This window comes from Mesoplodon densirostris, chromosome 10 (assembly GCF_025265405.1).
Source record: "Mesoplodon densirostris isolate mMesDen1 chromosome 10, mMesDen1 primary haplotype, whole genome shotgun sequence".
NCBI classification, from domain to species: Eukaryota; Metazoa; Chordata; class Mammalia; order Artiodactyla; family Ziphiidae; genus Mesoplodon; species Mesoplodon densirostris.
This window is the reverse complement of record NC_082670.1, coordinates 53,516,547-53,542,357: the sequence shown is the minus strand read 5'-3', so window position 1 is coordinate 53,542,357 and position 25,811 is coordinate 53,516,547. Positions and strand designations below refer to the sequence as shown.

Below are 25,811 nucleotides of genomic sequence, written 5' to 3'. Positions count from 1 at the left end.
AGAAAAGTACATAGGAATGTTTCCATAAAACCATTAACTAAAAGTTTAGGTATTTTTAAGGATTATTTTCCAGTTATTTGGAAAACTCCCCTTTTTGGAACACCTCCTTCTTTGCATTTCCTCCATCATATTGCCAGGGGAACAAGGTATTGTTCCCCATATTTCCTGAGTGAACATTTTAATTACTGGAGGCCTTTTATATGTTCCTCATTGTATACAATATCATTTAACAATAACAGCCCTGCCCATCAGAAACTTGGCCAGTGTCCTGCCAGTGTACTAGTTGGGGTTATCTTTATGTTGTTGCCTTCAGTTCTTAAGCCAGATCTAGGTATGGGGTAACTTCTTCAGATGCAAATTCTTGGTTTAGAAAATAGGGATTAGGTTAGTGTTTTTCACACTGTGCTGTGTTGCCTTAGTTGATCATGAAATTTTGTGAGTTAAGACAAGCATTTTAGAAATAAGAAATAAAACAGAATAAAACATAACAGAATATGGGTTGCAGTGTAAAATGATTGCCTGCTGTGCCTTACAATTAAAAATATTTGAAAGATGCTTGTTTGAAGAAATCACAGTTGTCAAGATATACATTTCTAAGTCTCTAGTTCTTGGCTAAGACTATCCCATACTTTCATTTTAATTCCTCTGGGGAATGTAATAGCTCAATAAATTTTGAAAAGCTAAAGAAAAATAGGGCTGAAGTAAAAAAAAAAAAATCAAGTAGATTTTTCTTATACAAGGAACATTCAATATTAAAGAGTTGAACGTACAGTGTCAATTAAGAAAACTGAGCTTTTACAGTTTTTACCATGTAAGCTGGACATGTGCCCCCTTCTTGAGATGTGGATAAGCAGGTTTCATTACGTTTAAAATTTAGAGGTGTGGAATTTTATACTGGGACGAAGAAGGTTGTGTTGGAAGTCAGTAGTTGGTAAACATGTGATGAAGCTGAAGGTTATGATGATTTGAAAAATGTTACCCACAAAGGGCAGCAGTCAGTCACAGGACTGGATAGCTGAAAGGCAGCTTTGAACAGCAGCTTGTTAGTCAGGAAGTTCTCCTGCACCTGCTTCCTTGTGTGTGAAGTGAGCTCCCAGGTTGCCGCGTTTGTGTGAGAACGGGGTGAGGTGCCTGTCTAGCACATAGTACATGCTCAACCACCGTTATCTTTTTGTCTCATCTGTCTTATTTCTTAGGGTTCTCATTTGGGGTGCTTTGGTGTTGCATCTCAGTGTTCAGGTAGCTTTATGAGTTCTTTGTACACAACTATATATATCAGTAGGATTTTGCTTGTATGGTATTTAAAGCAAAATTTAACTAATTTATATTCCCCTCTGGTGGGAGGTAGAAGGGGAACAGTTTATAGGCTCAAAAATACCTGGATAAGTAAAGGTTAGCTGGAGCTCTGGTAAAGATCTGTGGATGACAACTGTCCAGTCTTACTTAAGCAATGATTTGTTCAAGTAGAATTTTAAAAATTTTAACACACTTTGAAGACTATAGCACTTTAATATAAATGGTGAAGTGTAAAGTAACTGCCATTACTTTGTTATCCACAAGAGGGAGAGCTTATACTTAGTAATAATTTTAGTTTTTTATATCTGTAGTTTTCAATTCAGGTGACATTAAGGGCAAAAGAAAAAGATTAGACATACGTTAAACTAGGTGACCTAGTTTTTGGTGTCACCTAATTTATAAGCAGTCTTCATTAAATTGAATTGGAAAATGTGTATTAGTGCTGCATTAACACCTCTATTATAATTTTCTCTTATTTTATATGGGTAGCTATTTTGAATGATGAAATGTTTGATATTCCAGTATCCAAACACTGTCTTGAGTACCGTATTTGCTTTTCTCCAAGTCAGGTACTGATTTACCATCTCAAGCCACTGTTTTTAATCTGTATGGTTCATATCATGACTGCATGAATTAGCACATGTACAGTGTTTACACTTAGCTGCTACGTAGTGTGAGTAACTCTTTTTGGGAAGCATGCTGAATGCCCAGAATTGCACCAAGGAACCACTGACTCTTCACACTTCAGACAGTTCCTATGTGAGACACTCATTGTAGCACACGGCTCAGATGTTGTTGCCGAAGCAGAGGTGGTTAACTAATTTTTGTGAAGAAATTATTTCACACCTATCAAAAACCTGCAAAAATCCGTGTTTTTTAATAGACTACTGGTTAACAAATGACGTTACAACAGATTAAAACAAGTAGATTTTTCTCAAAAGCAGTAGAAAGTTTATTCTCCTGCTCCTATTGAAAGAATTATAGTCTGAGTGGAATGGGAATATTTTGACAAAAAAGGAATGTCCTAATTAAAAATAACTGTTTTTGAATATATCTGTTTCCATAATTAGAATATTAGATTTAGATATGAAGAGTGTTATCCTTGTAGTTTCTTTAAAGGTTTTTGTTTATAGCTAGACAAAAATTGAAGCATGACGTGACATGTTTGTTTAATGTGATTTCATTATCACTAAAATTACACTAATATCTTTAAGAGGCAGTAGGGGTTGTTTGAACACTATGAGATCAGTTCTTACATATGTGTTGAAGATTTTGATTTATTTAGTTGGCAACTAAGAACCTAGAAAAACATCATGAAATATGCAAATAAGAATGCTTAATGGAAGATGAAACTCAATAAAATTAGGTTTAAAATAACTGATTTATAACTTCTCAGATAACTGAGGTAAAATGCTTTTAATTATGAGAGGTATTTGTGACGTTTTTACTTCTGTTTCATATAATCCTCTCTCCAGCTCCTTTTCCCGTACCGGGAAATCAGCTGGCCCTTCATGTCTTGTGCTGTCATGTCACATTGGTTTAGAACCAACAATATGAGACAGCCCAGTCAAACAGAAAAGACTGGAATGCATGAAACCTAAATTTTATTTTAATGTGGGCTTCGGTGTACATTCAGAATTGACAACAGCATTTCAATTCACAACGTCAGAACAGAATAATCAAAAGATAAATACAAATTTAAAACCCATCCATGAATGAATGTCACTTTATTCTTGATCAGATTTGCAAGTGAAGACCATATTCCTTACTATTAAATATATTAACGCCACTGCACATCGTAGGCTACCATAAAATCTCAGTCCTGAGAAGAGAACTATTAAACTCGTTGGTTAGAATACTTTTTATAATACCCTTCTGTTTAATATAGTTCAGTTAATTGATAAAAATTAGGTCAATGTTATTGTGAATAAGATTTTTTCACTTGTTATAATGCTCTATTTAAATATTTTAATTATTTAATGAGGAAGTTTTATTTAATTTGTATTATTTCACAAGAATTTGAGCAGAAATGCAGATAAGCTTATTTCTATTTTAAAGTTATTCCCTTCTCTCCACCGAGAATAATAACCATTAACTTTATTTTTTTTTTAAACCCTGTATTTCAGTGATAATATGCAAAGTGCATACTGGGAACTGAAGAGAGAAATGTCTAATTTACATCTGGTGACTCAAGTACAAGCTGAACTGCTAAGAAAGATGAAAACCCCAACTGCAATCAAGAAAGGCAAGTCACGGTTTGCCGGAAACCACTGATTCCAGCCAAACTGCTCAAAGAGCAACTCGTTATCGTATCTTATTGAAATCTCATCAAATGATTTTGATAAGCCAAAGTATATGTAGTCTATTCACAGCCACCCATTCTCTGCTCTGGCTTCAGCCTCATACTGGTCAACTTCACACATAAAGGTGTTGCTGATGTGTGTTTCTTCAGTACTGTATTCTTTTCCCCTTGTGGCTTTTTTCTCAGCCAAGTGTTGCTTATGTGTTAAAGGCTGAGGTGTTAAGTTTGCTCTGGTTGACCTTTTACCACAACTACTTCATATATTAAAAAAAAAAAAAAAGACACCAAAAGCTACTTTCATTCCAGTGCTACAGAATACACCCAAGACGTAGCTCTTTAAATTGTTTTTAAAGAGAGAACTCTGATTCGTTATTTGGTTATTTTCATTTTTTGTACACTTAATTTTTCTTTCCTTAAAGGATAGATTGTTTTGAATAGAGAGTAGATGCTATTCACTTAGCCCTTTCAAACAAAAATTTTCATTGCTGTTCATATTTAACTGCTTGGCTGATTAAACCTTTTCTTCAGTTTTGTGTTAACTAGTAGTGGCTACTTTGCCAAAGCTGTTTCTATACTGAGAAAAATCAGTGCATTTGTACCTTTTATTACGTAATGGTTGTATTCCTGTAAAGTTGTGTAATGTAAATTTGAATGCCGTAAACTTTATTTTTAAAGGATGAGATGTGACTTTTTTTAAAAAAAAAATCATTAATTTAAAATTGTCATTTGCACCTCAAATTGTTCCTAAAGAGGGCACAAGAGATTTTATAAATAGTACTCCTCAGAAATGTTTCCTGTGGGGCGGGGGACGTTGCACGTTGGGACAGAAAGCTAAATTCAGAATTGCCTTTCTGTTTCTAGGGTTAGTTACTTATGAACCAGGCAAAACAATAAGGTGCTTTGGCACGCCCCAACTTAGTTGACGGTTCATTTTGTCCTCAGGTTTTCCAGTGGCCAGGGTTACGTATGAGAAAACTTTAAGTTGATGGTAGAAATAAGACCTCTCTTAAACGAGACTCATGGAGTAATTTTTCAGTGAGTTTTCAGTGTGCCTCTTATATACTAAATAGAACTTCCAAAAAATAATTAAGGAGAAATGCTGTCTTCTCATTTGGAAATGCTTATTGTTATGTCCCTTCTGAGCTGGTGAATGATCAGTCTTTGCCTGCTTTGAACCGTAAGTTTCTAGCATGTTTCCTACGACAGTGCCAGGCCCGGGGCCACCACTCTCCACAAAGAATTGAGTGCTTTGCAGAGTGGACAGAGATAAGCCCAGGTCACCTTTTCTCTAGACCCACATGTCACCCTGTCCAGAAGCTGAGCACTGTCACCTCCTCCCAAGAAAAGGGGCAATGAGCTTATTTTTTAATGTGGTTCAGTTTCTTTCTCCTTTAAAACTAGAGTCAGGCCTTGGTTGCACTTGGTATCTGTCTTGGGCTGAGGGTGAATTTGTCTTTGCTGCCTGGGGAAAGGGAATGCAGAGGGAGGGAAGCACACCCTTGCTTTGTGTTGTCTGTGGCTGAACAGCAGCTGGAGAGCGGTCTGTTTTCTAAGCCATTACATGTTACTAAACTCATTTTTTTTGCTTTTTTTTTTTTTTTGACCTATATTGTGACCATAGCAGAATTTACATTTACCATTATATATATTGGACAAGAAATGAGATGATTTTATAGCTTTTAATTTAAATTGTTTTATCCATAAAAGCCTTTAATATATATCAAATTTCAGTTGGGTCTCACCAATTCACAATGTAGTTATTTCTGGAAAAATTTACTTTTGGACCACCTATGGAAAACAGATTTGACTAAGCTAAGGAATATTGTATCTAACAAAATATTTAAAACTTAAAAACAGCTTTCTTAGTCTCCACTGACACACAAACATTCTGCAAGCCTTCTCCAGCCATATTAAGAGCCAGGAACAGGGTCTTTGCTTGTATTTTAAGTGAATTGGTTTCTGGCTTTTTAAAATAGGAATTTCCTCATGTTCACTATGATAATGGGCGGGACAAGATTCCTGTGTCCATTTTGCAGACGAGAGAAGTGACACCTGGAGCAAGCAGTCAAGTGTCACCCTGTCAGTAAATAGCGGGTCCAGGATTAGAACTGAGATCATCTGTCAACTTCAAGTCACACTGCCACAGTGATCGCACTAACTTGGGAATGTCCATTTCCAGTTCTAGAATCAACCAAGTTAACAAAGTGTTTGTTTACTGTTTTATGATCATAAGTACCAGGACAGCTGATGCTTAGCCTGTGCTTTCTTTTCAGCTTGCGCCCCAGCAGGATGCACGGAAGACCTTGGGAAAGACAGCACAAAACTGCACTTGACGAATTTTACTGCAACGTACAAAAGACAGGCCCCTCTCTCACCAAACGGCAAAACTCTTTGTCATACCACGTCTTCCCCTTTACCAGGAGATGCAAAGGTTTTATCAGAGAAAGCAGCTCTCCAGTCATGGACAGATCATGAGCGATCCATTCCTCACGATGGCACAAACTTTCAGGAACACAATTCTTATGGCAGAAATTCTCTGGAAGATAATTCTTGGGTATTCCCAAGCCCTCCTAAATCAAGTGAGACAACGTTTGGGGAAACTAAAAATAAACCTTTGCCTTTACCCAACCTGCCACTACTGCATTACTTGGATCAACATAATCAAAACTGCCATTATAAAAATTAATTATGAAGAGATTTATGATGTTCTCACGAGGTTGCTGTATCTCCCTCAGTGATTTTCTTGGGAAATCATTAACAAACTGAAAGCAGATTTTGATTAAAGTTTTGCAGAGTTCTTCAGTATTTACATTTGCACATAATGTACCATATTATGTAGTTGATTTTTCAGTATGAAAGAACACCCTCCAGCTCCATATTCTGGCTAAGAATCAGATATGTGTTACTAATTAATAAACCTAAGGTGTTTCACAATGACAACTCTACCTTTGATGATAATTGTACATTTCTGTCCCTCACGTGAAGAATGGAATTGAAAGTTTTCAGACACGGTTTTACAAAGCATGTGAAATGCCTAACTCATAAAAATAAAGGAGACCATTGTATCAGAGAAAAAGCATGTTAAGTTGCTTTAAGTTGCATAAAGGAGTAAAATGGCAACGTGACTTAGGTTATATTTCTGCTGACCTTATAATGCGTAAGGATAAGGAAATTACAGTGGAACAATGTTATCTGGGTTATTGCATCTATATGTGCTGTTGTGTCTCAAAGTATAAGATTTAAAGTCATTTTTTAATCACGATGTTGATAAAATTTAAAGTACAATTTGGATTTTAAGACTTGAAGTGATCTGCTTGTTGAAGCCAACTCTGTCCTGGTACATCCCTCAAGTCTTAATTGAAAAAAAGTGATGAAATAGTTGAAAAACCATGTGGTGTGTGAATAAACTATTACAGTCATATACATTATCCAGTTAGAAGTAGGAATAGTATCACAAAGGCTTCAGTGTAATCTGTCCTTCAGTGCTATAGTGAAAATCCCAATGGGTGTTTAACTATATAAAGCCGTTTTCTTCAAAGGGTCTACACCTGCTTGTTCCGTAGAGCAGCTTATTAACTGGTTAAACTTTGTTTTGAAATGTAATGATTTTACTTATTGAGAAAGTGGTTTTTAATTAATTAGAAATTATAATCCTAGAAACCAAATTCTGTGCTGTATTGATATATGATATAGTATAATCATGAAATGTCCCCCAGCGCTTTGATTCTAAGAGCCTGTCATTTATAAACAAGTAACAAGGATGGCTTTATACGGAAATTTCTCTGTATTCTTTCAGGGTGGTGGTATTAAGAATATTAGTAATATATGTCTCCGTTCCTACATCTTTTGCCTGAGATAAAGCATTTCATGTAGAAGGCCTTTATCCTTTTTGATAGATGGTTGCAAACACCTTGGACTCAAAAGAATATTTCAAATCTCTTCTACATTAATTGAATAGCATACATATATAAACAGTGTTCACCATTCACCAGATATTTGTCTATTATCTTACTCACTTATTCAAGCTTGTCTGTGATTAATGGAGTTGGTGTCAGATGCTGGAATTTATTCTGACCAATGAACACAGCTGACTCGAGGGAGTACGATCTCCTGCCAAGTAATAGAACAAAACCCAATATGCATAAAACAAATACAAGACTCCCAGCTTTAGCTGAAGGAAGCAACTACCTGTGTAATAACAAAGCAGCAGAAACTATTTGTCATGTGGCTGCATAGGCTGTACATTATATCTAATCTCTAATGTAGCTTACTGGTTTGCCTTTTTTAAAACCAAGATTGAGCATTTTCCTTTGTAAAGAAAGTAAGTCGTATGACATAATGGCTTGATTAATGTTTTGAACAATGCCAAGACATTACTTAAAATAAATTATTTTTGTTTGAAATTGAAGTGGAAATATTGTCCTTGCCTAAATATTCCAGGGTCATGTACTAATTATAGGTTGTTAAGCTGATTCATGTAACAGACATTTGTCTTGTTAAACCAACTTCTGAATGGAGACAGTGCTTTTGCATCTAAACAATAGGGTAGCTATCAAACAGGTATGCTAGAAAATCAGTGGTTGATGTTCTTGACAGTTTAAAGTGCTAAACAAATGATGTAAAACTATTTAGGAAAGAGTAACCAAAAGAAATTTTCCCAGTCATAAATTTTTAAATGTATTTTATGATCATTTCTGTTATTGGTAAGATTCAAAGAGAAGTGAGAGAATGGCCCATCTGTAGCTTATTTTAAAATGGAAAAATTTATTGACTTGTTTCATACTAGTTGAAGCTTGCTCCAAAGGACTGCCCTTGAAAATTTCTTTAACCGCCAGATTTTCATAAGGATAACCCAATTCAGCACATCCGTAACAGTGAAAAGAACATGGATAACAACAAAAACCTCTCAATCCTCCCCATTAGCTAAAATAGAAGTTACATCTTCTCTAAAAGGAAACTGAGGTTCTGCTAAAATGGAACCTAGTTCATAACTAGAGCAGGGATGTACCTCTGTGGAACACAAGAACCAAAGTAGAGGGGAGAGTTCAGACTTCAAGCACTAAAGGACTGAATCCTGTGAAAACAGGATTGTCTCATGCAGAAGCGCTGTCTGGAGAAGGCAGATCGTATGGGTAGAAGATCTGTGGCCTGTAACTGAACGGGAGAGTGTCAGCAGAGGTGCAGGGTTGCCAGCCACAGGAAGAGCCGAGTGGACGGGGACGGATTCCCCAGAGTACCATGCATGCAGTGGACATTTTTATATGCTATAACCTAGTCTGTCTAGCACCTGTGGGGAAGCAACATCTACATAGATGAATTTTCCACATAAAAATGAAGCTGGCCCCTCTAATTAAAATTATAAAAAAACCACAAGTTGTATATTTTTAGTAGCTTTTTAAAGTAACCATTTTGCCCTTTCTTCACTTGAGTCATTAAAAACAAACTAATTCCTGTGCTCTAGGAAATGCACCAATATCCAAAGGCCCCCAGAGGAGCGTGGGCTTGTTTACCCCCATGCCGTGTGGTCTCCGTGGCTGTATCTGCTTTGCTTGTCTGCTCCTGTTGTCTCCCTCCTTTTGATCTGTATACCTGGAAGATGTGGTCTGGGTTTCAAGTAAGAGTCAAGTAGTTCCTTTGAGTGGTCTACTCAAGAGCAAAGTGTGGAACTTGAACATCACATGGTTCTTTAGGGTCCTATTTACTTTTAACTCGATCTCAGATCTATTTCATGGGATTGGGGCCTAAGTTAAATCTTGTCCTAGTAGGCAGGAATTTCTATTTGTCATTTTAATAAAAACTATGTAAGTACATATAAATTTTACTTACCTGGAAACTAGTTACAATGGCTATCGTGAAGAGTTAACAGCTCATAGGAAAAAGAAGAGCAACTTTTAATATAAAAGCTCAACCTGGGATCAAATTATTACACTGGGACAGAAATTTTTTACACTAGTTCCTGAAACCACTACCATGTTACAAAATGGTCATTCATCCTTATAAAGAAGACTTTTAAAAAGATTAAAATATTTTCAGTAGCAGAATTAACAGGCCAAGGAATGCCACTACATTTTAGGAAATTTTCTATTAAAGATGTAAGTAAAACTAATTCATGTACAAGCACTTATCTCCTCATCTATGTTTCCAAATAAGCCTTTACTTCTACTAATAACCATTAAAGTGCATTTACCACGTCCAAGACTCCGTCCTACATACTCTACTTACCTACTCAGTTAATCCTCAGTGGTGGAGCCAGGTTCATGACCATCCTGCTATACTGCCAAGTTATTAACTCCTTTGAAGGCTGTCCATTCCTGCTTTCCTTTAGTTACTTCTGGCCCCATGATTAGTCTATAGATTGATGAGTAAGATTCATGTGGACACCTAAAAATTGGTATCACTGTTAGAGAACTATAGCTGTTCTCTATATGAAAAACCCCATTACAACCCAGGCAAACCATGTCCCATTTCCCTACTTATTCCTATGCCATTCAATAAACTCAACTTTGAAGTTTAAAAAAAAAATCTTTATTTCAGATAAAATTATTTCCATAATTAAGGATAAACCCATTATGCCCAGGTAAACCATGTTCCAATTCCCCACTTACTCCTATCCCATTCAATAAACTCAACTTTGAAGTTTAAAAAAAATCTTTATTTCAGATAAAATTATTTCCATAATTAAGGATAAAGCAAACACTTCTTTGAGTCCATCATTTCAGGTGACTGTGATTTCCATGGACATTGGCGTTACTGAGTATCATTTGAATATTTGCCTACATGCTTGTGGGAAGCTTCTGCAGCCTTTTCTTGGTAGGAATTCCAGTTTTTCTGAATTCTTCCCTTTCCTTCAGGTATTCCATTTTGCATTCTTCATAAAAGGCTGGATCATTATAGCTACGAGAAAATGAAAATCTTTTAAAGTGAATCACTTTACAAGCATATAAGCTTACTTTAACAATAAATTCAGACATCCGGTTCATCAGGCACAATCTTTAGAAGCAGATTTTTAGTAATGGTCATAAATTCATTGTAAACATTAGGCTACCAAATTAGTTAAAGAAAAAAAATGACCTAATGGTTCTTTTTTGAATAGCAATGTCCCAGGACAGGACAATGGGAAGTCAGGGCGCCCATCCTCAGGGACCCATGAGAGCAGACAAGACTGCATCACAATTATGTACACAAAGTACTACGGCAGTTGTGGCCCGAAACATGGGGCAGAGTGGAGAAAGGGGAGCTGTTGGGGAGACGTCTGAGTTGCATTTTGAAGGACCAACAGAAACCCACATAGAAGGCACATGTGGAAAATCCCACAGATGAGGAAAAACTGTGATGCATGAAGAAGTACAAGTAGATTAGTACCACCATAGCAGATCATGTGCAGGAGAAAGGGCCTGAGATGCTGGAATGGGGAGGGCCAAATCATGGCGATCCATTCATGCCCCACTGAGAAGTCAAATCTACCCTGAACGGGCACTATTCACAAAGCAACTGTAAGATCAGTTCTGTGCCTTAGATTGGGGGCCCCCAACCCCTGGGCCACGGACCGGTACTGGTCCACGGCCTGTTAGGAACTGGGCTGCACAGCAGGAGGTGAGCGACGGGCAAGGAGCAAAGCTTCATCTGCCGCTCCCCATTGCTCGCGTTACCGCCTGAACCATCCCCTCCCCGCCCCCACCGTGGAAAAACTCTTCCACGAAATGGTCCCTCGTGCCAAAAAGGTTGGGGACCACTGCCTTAGATGAACCTGACAGCGTGTGGCAGATAGGCTAAAGGTGGGCAGCAAGATTGTCCAATAAATAAGCTATTACAATAACCCAGACAAGCAATGAGAAGGACCTAAGCCAAAGGAAGCACAGTTCTGATGAAAAGGATGAAGTGGATCTGGGGGAGATTGAGGAGACGAAATCAACAGTTAGGAGACCAGGAAGATTCTAGGTCCGAGACAACTATAATTCACAAAGACACGAGGCAGGAGTCAAAGGAGCTCAGTTCGGTTTCGGACCGGCAGAGGGAAGTGGAGAAGTGCCATGACCCATAGGAAGCAGCTGAATTCCACGGGTGCAAACTGAGCTTTCTCAGATTTAAAACGGAGAAGAGAACCTGGGGAACCAGCTTTAAGGAAGAGGTTAAGGAAGAAAAGGTGGAGAAGAAATAGGTAGAGATGCTGAGGAGACAGGAAAGAGCGTAAAGAGGGAAGCCAGATGGAAGGAACTTCCGGGGGTTTCCAGAGAGGGGTCAAGTATCAGAGAAAAGATGGAAAAGACACTCACTGGAACCTCCAGGAAGAGCAGTTCCAGCGTCACGAGGGCAGAAGCCAGACTGCAGTCTACTGAGGGATGAGTGAGAAGAGACAGGGAGAAATAACAGAACACAAAACTGTTTCAGGGTGTCACCAGGCGGAGATGAGAAAGGGTAGTGGTTCCACCCATGGAAGGTTGACAGGAAGTAAAGCAGGGCCCCCACTTAAGCAAAGACAAAAAAGCAGTATTTCTTAGAGTATGTTGAGACTTGAGGTCAAGTAGAATTCTTCCTAATAGCTCTCATTTCTTTCCCACAAATGTCCTCTTGGTTTGCTCCCCTCTCTTCTAAGCAGTTACAGCCTCCCCCTGCCCCCCAGGATGGACTGGGACCTGTTATCTTCTCCATCTCTAGGGGGCGAGAGATGGCAGGATATGTCAATGATTAATATCCAGATAACAAAAGCTAACAAGTAACACAGACAAACTTTTAAAAAGAGCTAACAGTGACTGAGTACACAGTATCTCCTATGTGCCAGCGCTGGGGTGACGCGTTTCCACGTGAGGAATAATCACCCCACCTGACAGTGAGGACCCTGCATGGGTTGCAGGGGGAGCTATGCCCGGGGGACCCAGGAGACACCAGCCTGCTGCCTTCCCCACGGTCCCTGCTCCTGGCTCCAGTGCTGCCCTGTCCCAACTAAGAATACTGAGTCCCTATGAGATGATGAGTGAAACCGAGGTGTCACAATCCTTTAATCAATGTACAAAAGGGAATTGAACAAATTCAGTCACACAAATGTGAAAGAGGTTCCTCTATTCATTCAACATCTCTTGGGAGCTCTAGGGACCAGAACTCTTACTTTTCCACAGTTAAACACTTAGTGCAGGTCTGGGCTCATAAAAAAGAGCAGCTATTAGAATTGTTTATTGACTTGAGAAAAGACATGCGGACTTGGAGTATGTTTCCTCATCTATAAAAGTAGAGATTCAGTATTCTAAAAGAGTCTATAAACTCATGTGTACATTATTTGTTATCAGAAAACAACTTAAGATTCAGATAATCACCACTTTTTATGTAATTGCCTAAGAAGTATCAAACCATCCTGACATAGATGCTTCACAGGCTAGGGGAGCAGAATACAGAAGGAAGGAAGTGTTCACCAAAACTAAGATCTCACAGACAACTACCAACTCCCTACTCACTAAAGTACTGTATCCACAACGCTGCCTGTCAATAATGCGGGTGATAAAACATGTAGGGAGATGAGCAGAAAGCAGCTGCATTCAAAGACCTCTGCATATTTTTACTTTAAGATTCAAGGAACTACAACAGAATATCAGTGAACATGATATTTAAGAATTATTTTTCAAAGTAATTGAACTTCAAAAATCTAAATTTACCTCTGTAGCCTTCATTTGATTTATTGCAACTCTCCTAGAAGTTAAATTACATTAGTCCAAAAGATCCCAAGGCTGGCAAAAGTACCTTTTCACTAGAAGAGATAAACATAAACCCATCTATAATATATTCTATTTTCTGTTCATGAAAAGGAATTTATTAAATCATATGAAGAATCATGTATTTTAATCAGATAAAATGCTGACAAACACAAAACTTGAAAAGACCCTTCATAAGTATGTTGTATCATTTTTCTCAGAAGAATCTTTAACAAATTAAAATTTTAGACTCAGCCAACTATATGACAAATTTGGTGGGGAGAAGTAGAGAATATATTACATGTAATGAGTTAAATAACATACTCTTATCTACTACACATACTACACACACACATATACACAGGAGCACAAACGCTGAGGTAACTACTTACTAAGCAGTTAGACATTCTTTCAATGCAGAATTTTCTTTGCGGCATTTTACTACCATAAGGATTCCAGAGTCCTTGCAACATTTAGTGAAATCTGAAATAAAAAATTTGGAAGAAAAAAAAATGACTTGTAATTCCATCACTGTAATTGTTAACAGCTCTAAAATATTCACTCATTTAACGTCTATTACCTAGACTGTGCTTGGCTCACAGGACATGCTCCACAAAAGACGTGTACATGGATAAAAGGCAGAATAAAAGTCCTTTACTCTGTAGATTTGAAAGGGGGAGAGGAGACCTCTGAGGTGAAGAGTGAAGTGGCTTCACAGAGGCAGAATGTAGACAGTATGTAGGATTTCTAATTCAGACAGACTTCATTGTACTGCATTTTACTACTGTGCAGACACTGCATTTTTTTACAAATTGAAGTTTGTGGCAACACTCCTTCGAGCAAGTCTATCGGCACCATTTTTCCAACAGCATTTGCTCACTTCATGTCTCTGTGTCATATTTTGATAATTCTTGAAATATTTCAAACTTTTTCAGTATTAATATAATTGTTACGGTGACCTGTGATCAGTGATCTTTGATGTTACTATTGTAACTGCCAACACAGAGAAGATAGCGAGAGAACTGGAATTGGAAGTGGAGCCTGAAGATGGGACTGAATTGCTGCATCTCCTGATAAGACTTGAACAGAGGGGAAGTCACTTCTTATGGATGAGCAAAGACAGTGGTCTTGAGATGGAATCTACTCCTGGTGAAGATGCTATAAAACTTGTTGAAGTGACAACAAAGGACTTAGAATATTATATAAACTTAGTTGATAAGGCAGCGGCAGGGTTTGAGTGGACTAACTCCAGTTTTGAAAGCAGTTCTACTGTGGGCAAAATGCTATCACACAGCACTGCAGGCTACAGAGCAATCATTCATGAAAGGAAGAGTCCGATGCGACAAACTTCATTGTTGTCTTATTTTAAGAACTTCACCCCAACCTTCAGCAACTCCACCCTGATCAGTCAGCAGCCACCAACATCAAAGCCAGATCCTCCATCAGCAAAAAAGCCTCGTTGAAGGCTCAAATGATGGTTAGCAATTTTTAGCAATAAACTGTTGTTTAGTTAAGGCATGTACATTCTTGTTTTGGACATAAGGCACACTTTAATATAGTGTGAGCATAACTTTTAAATGCACCAGGAGACCAAAGAATCTGTGTGACTCGCTCTATTGTGATATTTACTGTATTGTAGTGGTCTGGAACCAAACCTGCAGCATCTCCAAGGTCTCCCTACAGAGAAAAAGAGTATATTCTATGGATGAACAACAATATTCTACTGTATAACACAGAGAACTATATTCAAAATCCTGTGATAAACCATAATGGAAAAGAATATTTTAAAAAGAATGAATATATATATGTATAACTGAATCACTTTGCTGTACAGCAGAAATTAACACATTGTAAATCAACTATACTTCAATTTTTTTAAAAAAAAGAGTATATTCTAGAAGAAATGAACAGGAAGAGTAAAAGGGGAGTTGTGTCCAGACACGGGCCTCTGGGGGCCAGTTTCTGTGTGTCTTCTGATGGCATCAAGTTACCCTCTTTCTTTCACACAACCTGCCATAGTCCTTCCCTTCTGATAATAGGGCTCCCATCCCATTCCTGAGTCAACTCTGAAATGCCCCAGAAAATCCAAATGGCTTTCTATCACATTTCCATTCTGGTAATTTCCCTTTTAAATTGTACTGGCCCCTTGGCATCCTGCCTTCTCAGGACCACCAACCCAGAAAACCCAGGTGCCAGAGGCCAGCCACAGCGGGGCCCCCTGCTTCTCTACTGGGTCTGCTTTGGGTCAGACCAGGTCCCTCCTCAGCCCTTCCTCAGGACAGTGCGCGGGGTTCCCCTGCTTGGGCAGCGACTCTCCTGAACTCTTCTGGTCCTTCTCCTACCCACTGGGGGCTCTAGTCCCAGCCCCGGCCGCTTCCAGTCTGTAACCAACCATGTCCATCTCAGACCTTAAAATATGACATCATCCTCACAGAGAAGCTGGAGAACAGCTTTTATAACTCTTTTAGTACAAAATTATCAGGATTCCTCTCTTTTCTTGAGCTCAGTATTACCCTTTCAACTACTAAGAAGTAAAATTTATAATCATCTTAAAGCAAGCAGGTAATTTCAGGAGTCTCCATGAAGACACAAAATGTGTAACAAACGTGGTTTTAAACCACAAGCAAACTGAAAATGATTGAGATTTGTAAATGCACAAGAAACTCCTTTGAGGGGGCTGTGCCAGACCTAGAGGCATATGGCATGGACGTCCAAGTCCACTGCACAGTCTGCAGGATGAGGGGCGATGTGAGCGAGGACAGCTGATGTGGGAGAGGACCTGACTTCAAACGGTGTGCGTGTCTGGTCACACACAGCGGGGCAGGGATGCTCCAGCTCAGAGCGTGGGGCTCCTTCAGCTTGCTGTTCACCAGTCTCAGAACTGCCACTGTTTACTGAGTCCTGAACCGAATCAGGCATCTTTTTCACTCAGCTACAAATGTTCTTGTCGTCTCTTCACTGATGAGCTGGGCATGTGGGCCAAATCAGAGCAAGGGGAATTCCTGTGTCCTTTGACGAGGATCCCCTATGACTCAAAAAGGCAGAGCAGGGCTTCCCTGGTGGCGTAGTGGTTGAGAGTCTGCCTGCCGATGCAGGGGACACGGGTTCGTGCCCCGGTCCGGGAAGATCCCACATGCCGTGGAGCGGCTAGGCCTGTGAGCCATGGCCGCTGAGCCCGCACGTCCGGAGCTTGTGCTCCGCAACAGGAGAGGCCGCAACAGTGAGAGGCCTGTGTACTGCAAAAAAAAAAAAAAAAAAGGCAGAGCAGACTTACAATCAGCTCGTTCTCATCAAAGGTCCTGAATGGGGGGCCATGAGGTTACTGAAAAGTCCACTAACTTCCACTCTGGAAAGCCATTAGCATCCCTACATGTTAACTGCTCTTCGTACAGCCTGATGTTAAGATCTGCCTTTCTAGAGGCAAGGGTTATGATCCTAAATAAGAATTAAGACAGGAGCAACCCTCAAAGGGAATGTGAACATAAAGTTAATCCAGAAGTGACTAAATGTTAGACGGTGGTGACACACCGTGGGCTGACTCTTTGCAGACTCACCATCACTCAGAGGCCTGGATCAACCAGTGCACTCAAATATCATCTACAGAAAGGTCATGAGCATCATGAACTCTACCTCATGAACATGTGCTAGTTGACCAAACCCCAGTCCCTTGCAGGAAAACATGAATACAAGGGCTATTACCAAAAGTACACTTTCTGAATTTAACACACCCAATACTTTTACACTTGACAAATTCACAACAGAAGGCTTAGGCATTGAATTATGTTAAGATTTGTTTTCCCTAATATGACTAAAAATGTCCTCAAGTAGGGAATTGACTCCAGATAGCATTTATGTGTTCTGATTACAATAAAGGCACAGTCTCTGAATTTTCACACTTGTCCAGATCTCTTCAGGAGTAACTGTGACTGGCCTGAAGCCTCAAGCTGTTTGTAAGGTTTCTGTCACTTGTTTAGCAACAAGATTTTAATGAGGATCCTTCTTTCAAACCACATTAGCAAACATTCATATATCAGTGATGTTGCCAGATTCCTAGGATGGTATTCTGAAACAAGCCCAATTTAAATCTCTTCTGTCTCTCAATATTAAGTGTTAAAGAGCTCTTATACCTGTATATAAATAAATTATTCACCATTAAAGACTATGAAAATGAACTTTCATTAACTTACGTATATCTTAAGGTAATGCAAATAAATATCAATAAACAGTGAGAGGGATGATTAAAAGTTATTCCAAACTTTAAAGAAATGTGCTTAAAGATAGCACTCAAAACTTTTTTCTTCAAAATATCAAGAACATGAAATTCTATCCTTCTTCTGTAAACACTCATTTCTCTGAAAGAAACCACTTAATAAATAAACTATGGGTAAAAATATTCTGCGGGCATGCTAAAATTTGGATCAAGTGAAGCTAGGGAAAACAGAAAGAGATAAAGTCTTCTCCTATTAGTCTGGGATAATGGGCAAAATAATCATACTGTGATTAAGTACAAGAAGTCCATATAATTTCCAGTTTATATAAGAAAAAACTTCGGGAACCTCCATATAAAAGCAGTAAGAGAAAGAAATGGTTTGGAATTCATTGCTTTTCACACATTTAATTTATGGAACTTCTGAACGTATTTTAATATTTAAATAACCGCCAATAATAAGGTTTCCTGATTAAGCCAACGATGAAGGGCAAGCCTGTGTGTGGGAGCAGAAACACTTACCTTCCACACTTTTCATTTAGTCAGTTTCAAGCAACGTATTATTTTGCAAATGCAGTCATACAGGTAGAACTAAAGCATTCAATGAGAAATGACAATTTAAAAACATACAATATTAAAAGAAGTAATTCCAATGTTTCATCTCTCTGACCAGAACCACTCCTTTTGTGATTCCACTAACTTATATTTTCTAAAAAATCCTCAGCTTATGAATTTTTACACAACCATCTTTAGACATAGTACTTACCTCTAACTTTCTAGTACTTTTATTTCCTCAATCAGTAAAGTACTTATAGAGTACCTATTTTGTTTCCAGCATTACAAAAAGCAGAGCTCTATTTGGGTACCAACGTAATTTAGAATTTTAACATAAAAGCTCTGTGTAATATTTCCATGACTACACCACCATCTTGAAGGTTTCACTTTTAAATCTGGAACTTCAATTTAATCTAAAGGAAAGACATTTAGGAGGTCTTGCTTATTAAAGAAATGTAGTAGGCAGATTTTTAAATCACCCTAAATTCAAAACATATAATCAACTCTACAACTGGAAATCTTATGCATAAAATGGCTTCCTTATAGTGAGCTAGATAATAAAAACAGAGATGTACTTGATACAATGTATAAATGATCTGTTGACCAGTTACTGAATCAGAAGAGGTTTTTAAATGATACAATTTGGGGACAGCCTAGGTAGGTGTCAACTTTTCTTAAGATTTCGCTTCAGACAAAGGTGTCTGTGAGTTTTAGATTTATAATAGAAATTGAAATCTAAAGCTAATTTTCCCAGGAGAAGCTATCTTCTAAGTGAAGGCCTGTGTGCAGAACCTCCTCAAGCTGTGGGGGCAGAGGGCCCTGGGTGCTGAGCTCACCAGCGTCTAGTGCAGGGGTGAAGACCTGAACCAAGGTATGTGTCCTCTCCCTCCTAATGGCTGCTCAGAGAGGGCAGCCATGCCCACAGGCCACAAAGCACATTATCTATATAATCAACAGTATTTCATGAAGTTCATGGGAAATAGTTTGTAAACAGCTCTGACTTTATGAATACATTTGTTTATAAAATTTAGTAATGAAACTGTAAGATCTCTTCACAACCTTTGAGTCCATGATACCAGTAGTATGGCTTCTGGAAAGAATTCAATCCAATCCAACCTACAAAAAAGCCAAATATTATACATAATTCTAGACTGGGTGAGAAGCTACTTAGAACAAGCTCAATTTAGTTGCAAAAAGTGTATTAGTGAGTATCTGCCAGCAAACACTGTAACAACAACAACAAAATTCCATAGACAATTTTTCAAGAGATCCATAAAACTAACCCTTCAATGGAAAACATAACACGCAGAAGCCACCTCATCTTTTATGAGACACATTCACTGAAATACTGGTTTCTTCACTGCACTCACACCTTCAAAATGTTTCTGTTTCCAAAGGTAAATCAAAAATACTGCAGACGGGGGCTTCCCTGGTGGCGCAGTGGTTGAGAGTCCGCTTGCCGATGCAGGGGACACGGGTTCGTGCCCCAGTCCGGGAAGATCCCACATGCCGCGGAGTGGCTGGGCCCGTGAGCCATGGCTGCTGAGCCTGTGCGTCCGGAGCCTGTGCTCCGCAACGGGAGAGACCACAACAGTGAGAGGCCCGTGTACCACAAAAAAAAAAAAAAAAAAAAAAAAATACTGCAGATGGGAAATCACCAAATCATGCCATCACCTTAATGTTTAAGAAGAGATCCAACTGCAAATATTTATTTATTTTTCTTCTTTTTTTATTTTATATTTTATATTGGAATATAGTTGATTTACAATGTTGTGTTAGTTTCAGGTGTACAGCAAAGTGACTCAGTTATACATATACACGTATCTATTCCTTTTCAGGTTCTTTTCCCATACAGGTTATTACAGAGTACTGAGTAGAGTTCCCTGTGCTATACAGTAGCTATACAGGTCCTTGTTGGTTACCTACCTTAAATATAGTAGTGTATATATGTTAATCCCAAATCATTTATTTTTTTCTTAAATTATCAGAGTAGAATGAAAAAGAAAAAGTCACTTACATTCCTGCCTCATAATAGTAACAACAGCAATAATAGCTAACATTGTACTTATTACATCCCAGGCACTATCCAATGAGTTAATTCAGGCTTTCATAGTTATTAACTGTTCAATAAATTAAAATTTTAAATTTTTTCAAAAATTCTTTCATTACTTATCCCATAGGTTCATAAAGTATCAGTCATTCATTCATTCAACGAACATTTTCCAAGTACTTACTACACGCCCAGCACTATGCTAGGTTCTGTGGTTTCCATGCTGAAAAAGACAGAGGGAACCAACAGTCCCTGAGGAAGACAGACAATTAAAAAGTGCTACCGGGCGAATGTGGTACCCACTCAGACAGGGGAAGGCAGGGAGGGTGCTATGGAAGCACAGAATTGGGACTCCAAACCCATCCAAGAGGGGCTTACCATCCTTGTAAGCTATGATCTACACTGAGTCAGCTGGTGGATGGGCGGTAGAGGAGGACAGGCATGTACCACTATGACCAGCAGGCAGTGCTCAATGTTTAGGCTTTGCCCTGAGGGGAATGGAAATCCTTAGAAGGGTTTTACACAGTGGAATGGCACCATCAGATTTTCTTCTGCAGAGAACTAGAAGAGCTGGCAGGGAGGCAGGAGTGGGAATAAGAGGGAAACTGGTTAAGATGTGAGTACAATAATCCGAGCAAGAGATGGCAAAGGGGGGCTTCCCTGGTGGCGCAGTGGTTGAGAGTCCGTCTGCCGATGCAGGGGACACGGGTTCGTGCCCTGGTCCGGGAAGATCCCACATGCCGCGGAGCAGCTGGGCCCGTGAGCCATGGCCGCTGAGCCTGCACGTCCGGAGCCTGTGCTCCGCGACGGGAGAGGCCACGATAGTGAGAGGTCCGCGTACCGCAAAAAAAAAAAAAAGTAATAATTAAAAAAAGAGAGATGGCAAGGGGGTAAAAGGCAGAGGAGTAGAAGCATCAGTTCAGGGGGTAACAGACAAGGAGTCAGGAATAATGCCTACACACCAGGGGTCCCCAACCCCCGGGCCGTGCCTGTTAGAAACCGGGCCTCACAGCAGGAGGTGAGCAGTGGGCGAGCAGTGGGCGGGCGAGCGAAGCTTCATCTGCTCCTCTCCATCGCTCGCATCACTGCCTGAACCATCACATCCCCACCTCCACCCCCCCACCGCCCCCCAGCCCATGGAAAAATTGTCTTACACGAAACTGGTCCCTGGTGCCAAAAAAGGTTGGGGACCGCTGGCCTGCACTTCTCACTGGGAGCAGACGGTGCAGTGTGATGACAAAAACACCAGAAAAGAAACACATACGACATTGTTCTGTTTTGGCTGCAGCCCGTGGAGGGAGATGGGGAACAGATGAGGACGAGTTTCAGACACATCCAGCTGGGGGACCTTTGAAATGTCCAAGTAGACTCTCCAGAAAGCACTCAGCTCTATGGCGCTGAGGCAAGTTGGAAGATACTGTTTTGACAGTAGTAACTTATTAAAAATAATGAAAAGTAAAGAGGTCCTGGGTAACCACTGGGCTGCCAATAGGTAAGGGTCCAGCAGAGAAAGAGAGGAGACTGGAAGACAGAAGGACCTCAGGGCATCACAGAAGGCAAGGGAACCAAGACACTGACCCTCTGTATAGAGATCAGGGTCCACTGGACCCAATTTTAATTTCTGAGTCTCTTTCATGAGTAGCTTTAACCAATATTTTAAAGATATTTCATGATTTTCAGTTTTTCTTAGAGGCCTTCCAAAAAACCACAGAAAACAGACATATTTTGCAATACAATAAAATTCATTTCTATCTTGCAATTATCATATAGGTTCACTGCATCTTTGTATAAGGCTAAGACACAACATAGACTCTTAATGATCTTAATGAAACATTTTTACTATATATTATCCTAGAACTTAATTCATCATGACTCAGCATTTATTCCCAACTATGCTAAAAAAAAAAGGCTAAAATAATATGAAAACAAAATGATGGAATCGCCTAGAAAAATGGTGCCACAGTGAAATAAACCTTCATTATTTTATCAGTTTTCTTATTGTACTGCTTGATGTATTACATCATCATTCATGAATACATAAAAGTAGTCTTTTGGTTTTTGCTTTCCTTGAACACAGTTGAGATTTGAGATTTTTTTTTTCACTTTCTGATTATGTTAGATAGAATAGCCCCCCAAAATGTCCAAATCCTAATCCCTGGAACCCGTGAATATGTTAGGTTACATAGCAAAGGGGAATTAAGGTTACTAAACAGCTGACCTTCAAATAAGGAGATTATCCCGGATTATCCGGGTGGGGCCCAAGTAATCACAAGTGTCCTGGAAAGTTGAAGAGGGAGACACAGATAAAGAGAAAGAGATGTGAAGACGGAGGCAGGGTCAGAGGGAGGTTATCCTGTTGGCTGTAATGATGGAAAAAGAGGAACACCAGTCAAAAAACTGGGTGCCTTGTAACAGACTGAATGTTGGTGTCCCCACAAAATCCATGTGTTGAAACCCCACTGCACCCCCACTACCCTGCCACGTGATGATATTAGGAGGTGGGGTCTTTGGGAGGTAGTTAGGATGAGATACGGTCAGGAGGGTGGTGTCCTCATAAATGGGGTTAACATCCTGATAAGAGTCAAGGGAGAGAGCTTGCTTGCTCTCTGCTCTCCACCATGTGAGGACACAAAGGTCTGCAGCCTGGAAGAGGAACCCAACTGTGCTGACACTCTAATCTAGGACTTCCAGCCTCTAAACCTGTGAGAAATTAAGTTTTGTTGTTCATGAGTCACCCATTTATGTTATTTTTGTTAGAGCAGCTCGAGCTAAGACAGGCCTCTAGAAACTGAAAAAGGCAAAGAAATGGATGTTCCCATAGAGCCTCCAGAAGGGAATGCAGCTCTGCCAACATCTTTTTTTTTTTTTTAAATATTTATTTATTTTTTTTTTAAAGCTGTGGTTTTTTTTTTTGAATATATTGAGGGGGTAGGAGTTTATTAATTAATTAATTTATTTTTGCTGTGTTGGGTCTTCGTTTCTGTGTGAGGGCTTTCTCTAGTTGTGGCAAGCGGGGACCACTCTTCATCGCGGTGCGCGGGCCTCTCACTATCGCGGCCTCTCTTGTTGCGGAGCACAGGCTTCAGACACGCAGGCTCAGTAGTTGCGGTTCACGGGCCTAGTTGCTCCGCGGCACGTGGGATCCTCCCGGACCAGGGCTCGAACCCATGTCCCCTGCATTAGCAGGCAGATTCTCAACCACTGCGCCACCAGGGAAGGCCTATTTATTTAATTTTACTTTTTATTTTTTTTGTTTTTTTGGCTGCTTCGGGTCTTAGCTGCAGCGTGCGGGCTCTTCATCATGGCACTCAGGCTTCTCTCTAGTTGTGGGGTGTGGGTTTTCTCTTCTCTAGTTGTGGTATGCAGGCTCCAGGGCGCATGAGCTCTGTAGTTTGCAGCACTTGGGCTCTCTAGTTGAGGCGCATGAGCTCAGTAGTTGTGTGGCGCAGCACGTGGGATCTTAGCTCCCCGACTAGGGATTGAAACTGTGTCCCCTGCATTGGAAGGCGGATTCTTCACCACTGGACAACCAGGGAAGTCCCTCTGCCAACATCTTGATGTTAACCCAGGAAGACCTGTGTCACACTTCTGAACTACAGACTGTAATGTAACAAATCTGTGCTGTTTTAGGTTACTAAATGTTTATAATTTGTTACAGCAGTGATAGTAAACTAATACACTGCCTATAGTAGAAGAAAGAAAACTGACAAAAAGATGATTCCCACGTATTAGATGAATCAGAAGATGAATGTGAAGAACTGAAAGCAGCACTCCAGACTCTGATGATGATGGTGGTGAAATGGATCTATAAACACAACCACAGACTAGTACCTTCAGATGACAGTATCCCAGGTGAACTTTCTCAAAATCAGGTAAATAACATACTTTGAAGGGCAAAAAGGAAATATGGCATACTCACCCCATCAGTCATCTGACAAGAGTGACATCTCATGCACGTGGTGTCCTGTAACAAGAACCTGTACATCCCAGGTGCTAGGGACACACGGCAGTGTTCTCCTTCATCTTTTATGCTGAAGTGTATGTGACCCAAATGCCTAAGGCTGGCTTATAAACAAAGATGACTAGAAGGAAATAGTATTTATGGGATGTATAAGTCAAAAAACTAAAAAAATTTGAAATTATGGGCAAAAAGCACGACTATCCTCTCGTCAGAACAAATTAGTAGCCAAAAAATCAAAGTTTTCAAAAATGTCATATTTCATGGATGCAAGTATAAGAACCAGAATTGCTGGTGCAGGGGGACTGACTGGAGGTGTGTTGGAATCTGGAGCAATACTGACAAGATAGGTGTGTTCCAGGTCCACAATGAATTAGTTTCATTCAAACACATTGTATATAAAACTTCGAGTTTTATGAATATGAATTTCAAGTATAAAACTTTCATAACAGGGAAACACAGAATAAAAATTGGGACTTGCTATGTTTAATTATTATTAAAATTTCTAAGGTCACTCTCCTTTTGTTCTTCTGTAAATTTTTCTGAATATGATTTTTAAATATAAAAATAAATAAATAAAAGGTATCCACAAATGACTATCTTTCCTGGGACAGTTTGGGTTAAAGAAGGCATGGTCATTATTGTTGAATGCTAAGATAAGGAGTGACAATCACCTATTGTTTTTTTTGTTTTGTTTTTTTTGTTTTTTTGCAGTACGCGGGCCTCTCACTGTTGTGGCCTCTCCCGTTGCGGAGCACAGGCTCCGGACGCACAGGCTCAGCGGCCATGGCTCACCGGCCCACCCGCTCCGCGGCATGTGGGATCTTCCCGGACCGGGGCAGGAACCCATCCCATGTCCCCTGCATCGGCAGGCGGACTCTCAACTACTGCGCCACCAGGGAAGTCCCACCTATTGGTTTTTATGTTAACATTTTATGAAATTCTGCTGTCCAGAAATATCTTTGATTCACATAAGGTCAGAGAGAGGATTAGAACAAAAATCATTGCTCCTTATCACTGATGCATTAAACATAGCTTTTATTTCCAACTTTTACTTCCAGGACAGTTATTTCTTTAATCAAGTGTTCATTAAGTACAAAACAGGGTCCCTAACTTCAATATGTTTATAATACAGCGATAGATGCACAAAGCAATTCAATAATACCAAACAGTTGTGTCTTCACTGGGTAAACTTGGGTTTGTAACCCTCTAAACCCTGCACACATGGCTACCAAGCAAGATTTGACATGTGCCTACTCCTAATTTTGGCGTTCTGTTGGTGTAAAAGACATACTGGATTGTGGGAGCTTAGGATGGAAAAAGTAACATAAACTATCTAGTTCATAGTTTTTATATTGGTTGCATGTTAAGTAGATAATATTTATTTAATATATTAAATATTAAAATTACTTTTATCTTTTAAAATTAATGTCACATTTAAAAAATATGTCTACTATAAGTTTAAAATTATAAATATAGTTCATGTTATATCTCTATGGTCCAGTAAAACTTCCTGCAATGATGCAAATGTTCTCTGAACTTTCCAATAGCGTAGCCACTAGCCACATGGGACTACTGAGCACTTGAAATGTGGCTGATGCAACTGAGGAACTTAATTTTTCTTTTTAATTAAGTTAATTAAAGTGACATGTGCATAGTGGCTGCCATTTTGAACAAGGCAGCCCTGGACATGTTTAGTTCCCTGTACTTCAGGTGAGTCGCAGACAGGCAGCTGGTGATGAGCTGCTCAGATTCTTTATCTC

At 39.5% G+C, this 25,811-nt stretch overlaps 2 protein-coding genes across 5 annotated transcripts in view; one reads left to right on the top strand and one right to left on the bottom strand.

The window, feature by feature from the left end:
* Window positions 1-8,006, top strand: part of AZI2 (5-azacytidine induced 2) — a 34,505-nt gene extending 26,499 nt beyond the window's left edge. Inside the window, exons 7-8 of the mRNA XM_060109645.1 lie at window positions 3,423-3,541; window positions 5,872-8,006. Coding sequence (XP_059965628.1) covers window positions 3,423-3,541; window positions 5,872-6,284 — 532 coding nt within the window. The 3' untranslated portion in view covers window positions 6,285-8,006. The remainder of the gene's footprint in view (window positions 1-3,422; window positions 3,542-5,871) is intronic.
* A 2,222-nt stretch (window positions 8,007-10,228) lies between these two features.
* Window positions 10,229-25,811, bottom strand: part of CMC1 (C-X9-C motif containing 1) — a 124,721-nt gene continuing 109,138 nt past the window's right edge. For 3 of the 4 annotated variants that reach the window (XM_060110941.1, XM_060110944.1, XM_060110942.1), the window contains 3 exons: window positions 19,100-19,156; window positions 13,671-13,761; window positions 10,229-10,492 (listed from right to left, as the gene is read on the bottom strand). In XM_060110941.1, the coding sequence (XP_059966924.1) occupies window positions 10,372-10,492; window positions 13,671-13,761; window positions 19,100-19,156 (269 nt within the window). In that variant the 3' untranslated portion in view covers window positions 10,229-10,371. The remainder of the gene's footprint in view (window positions 10,493-13,670; window positions 13,762-19,099; window positions 19,157-25,811) is intronic. The other variant, XM_060110943.1, reaches the window with a different exon arrangement.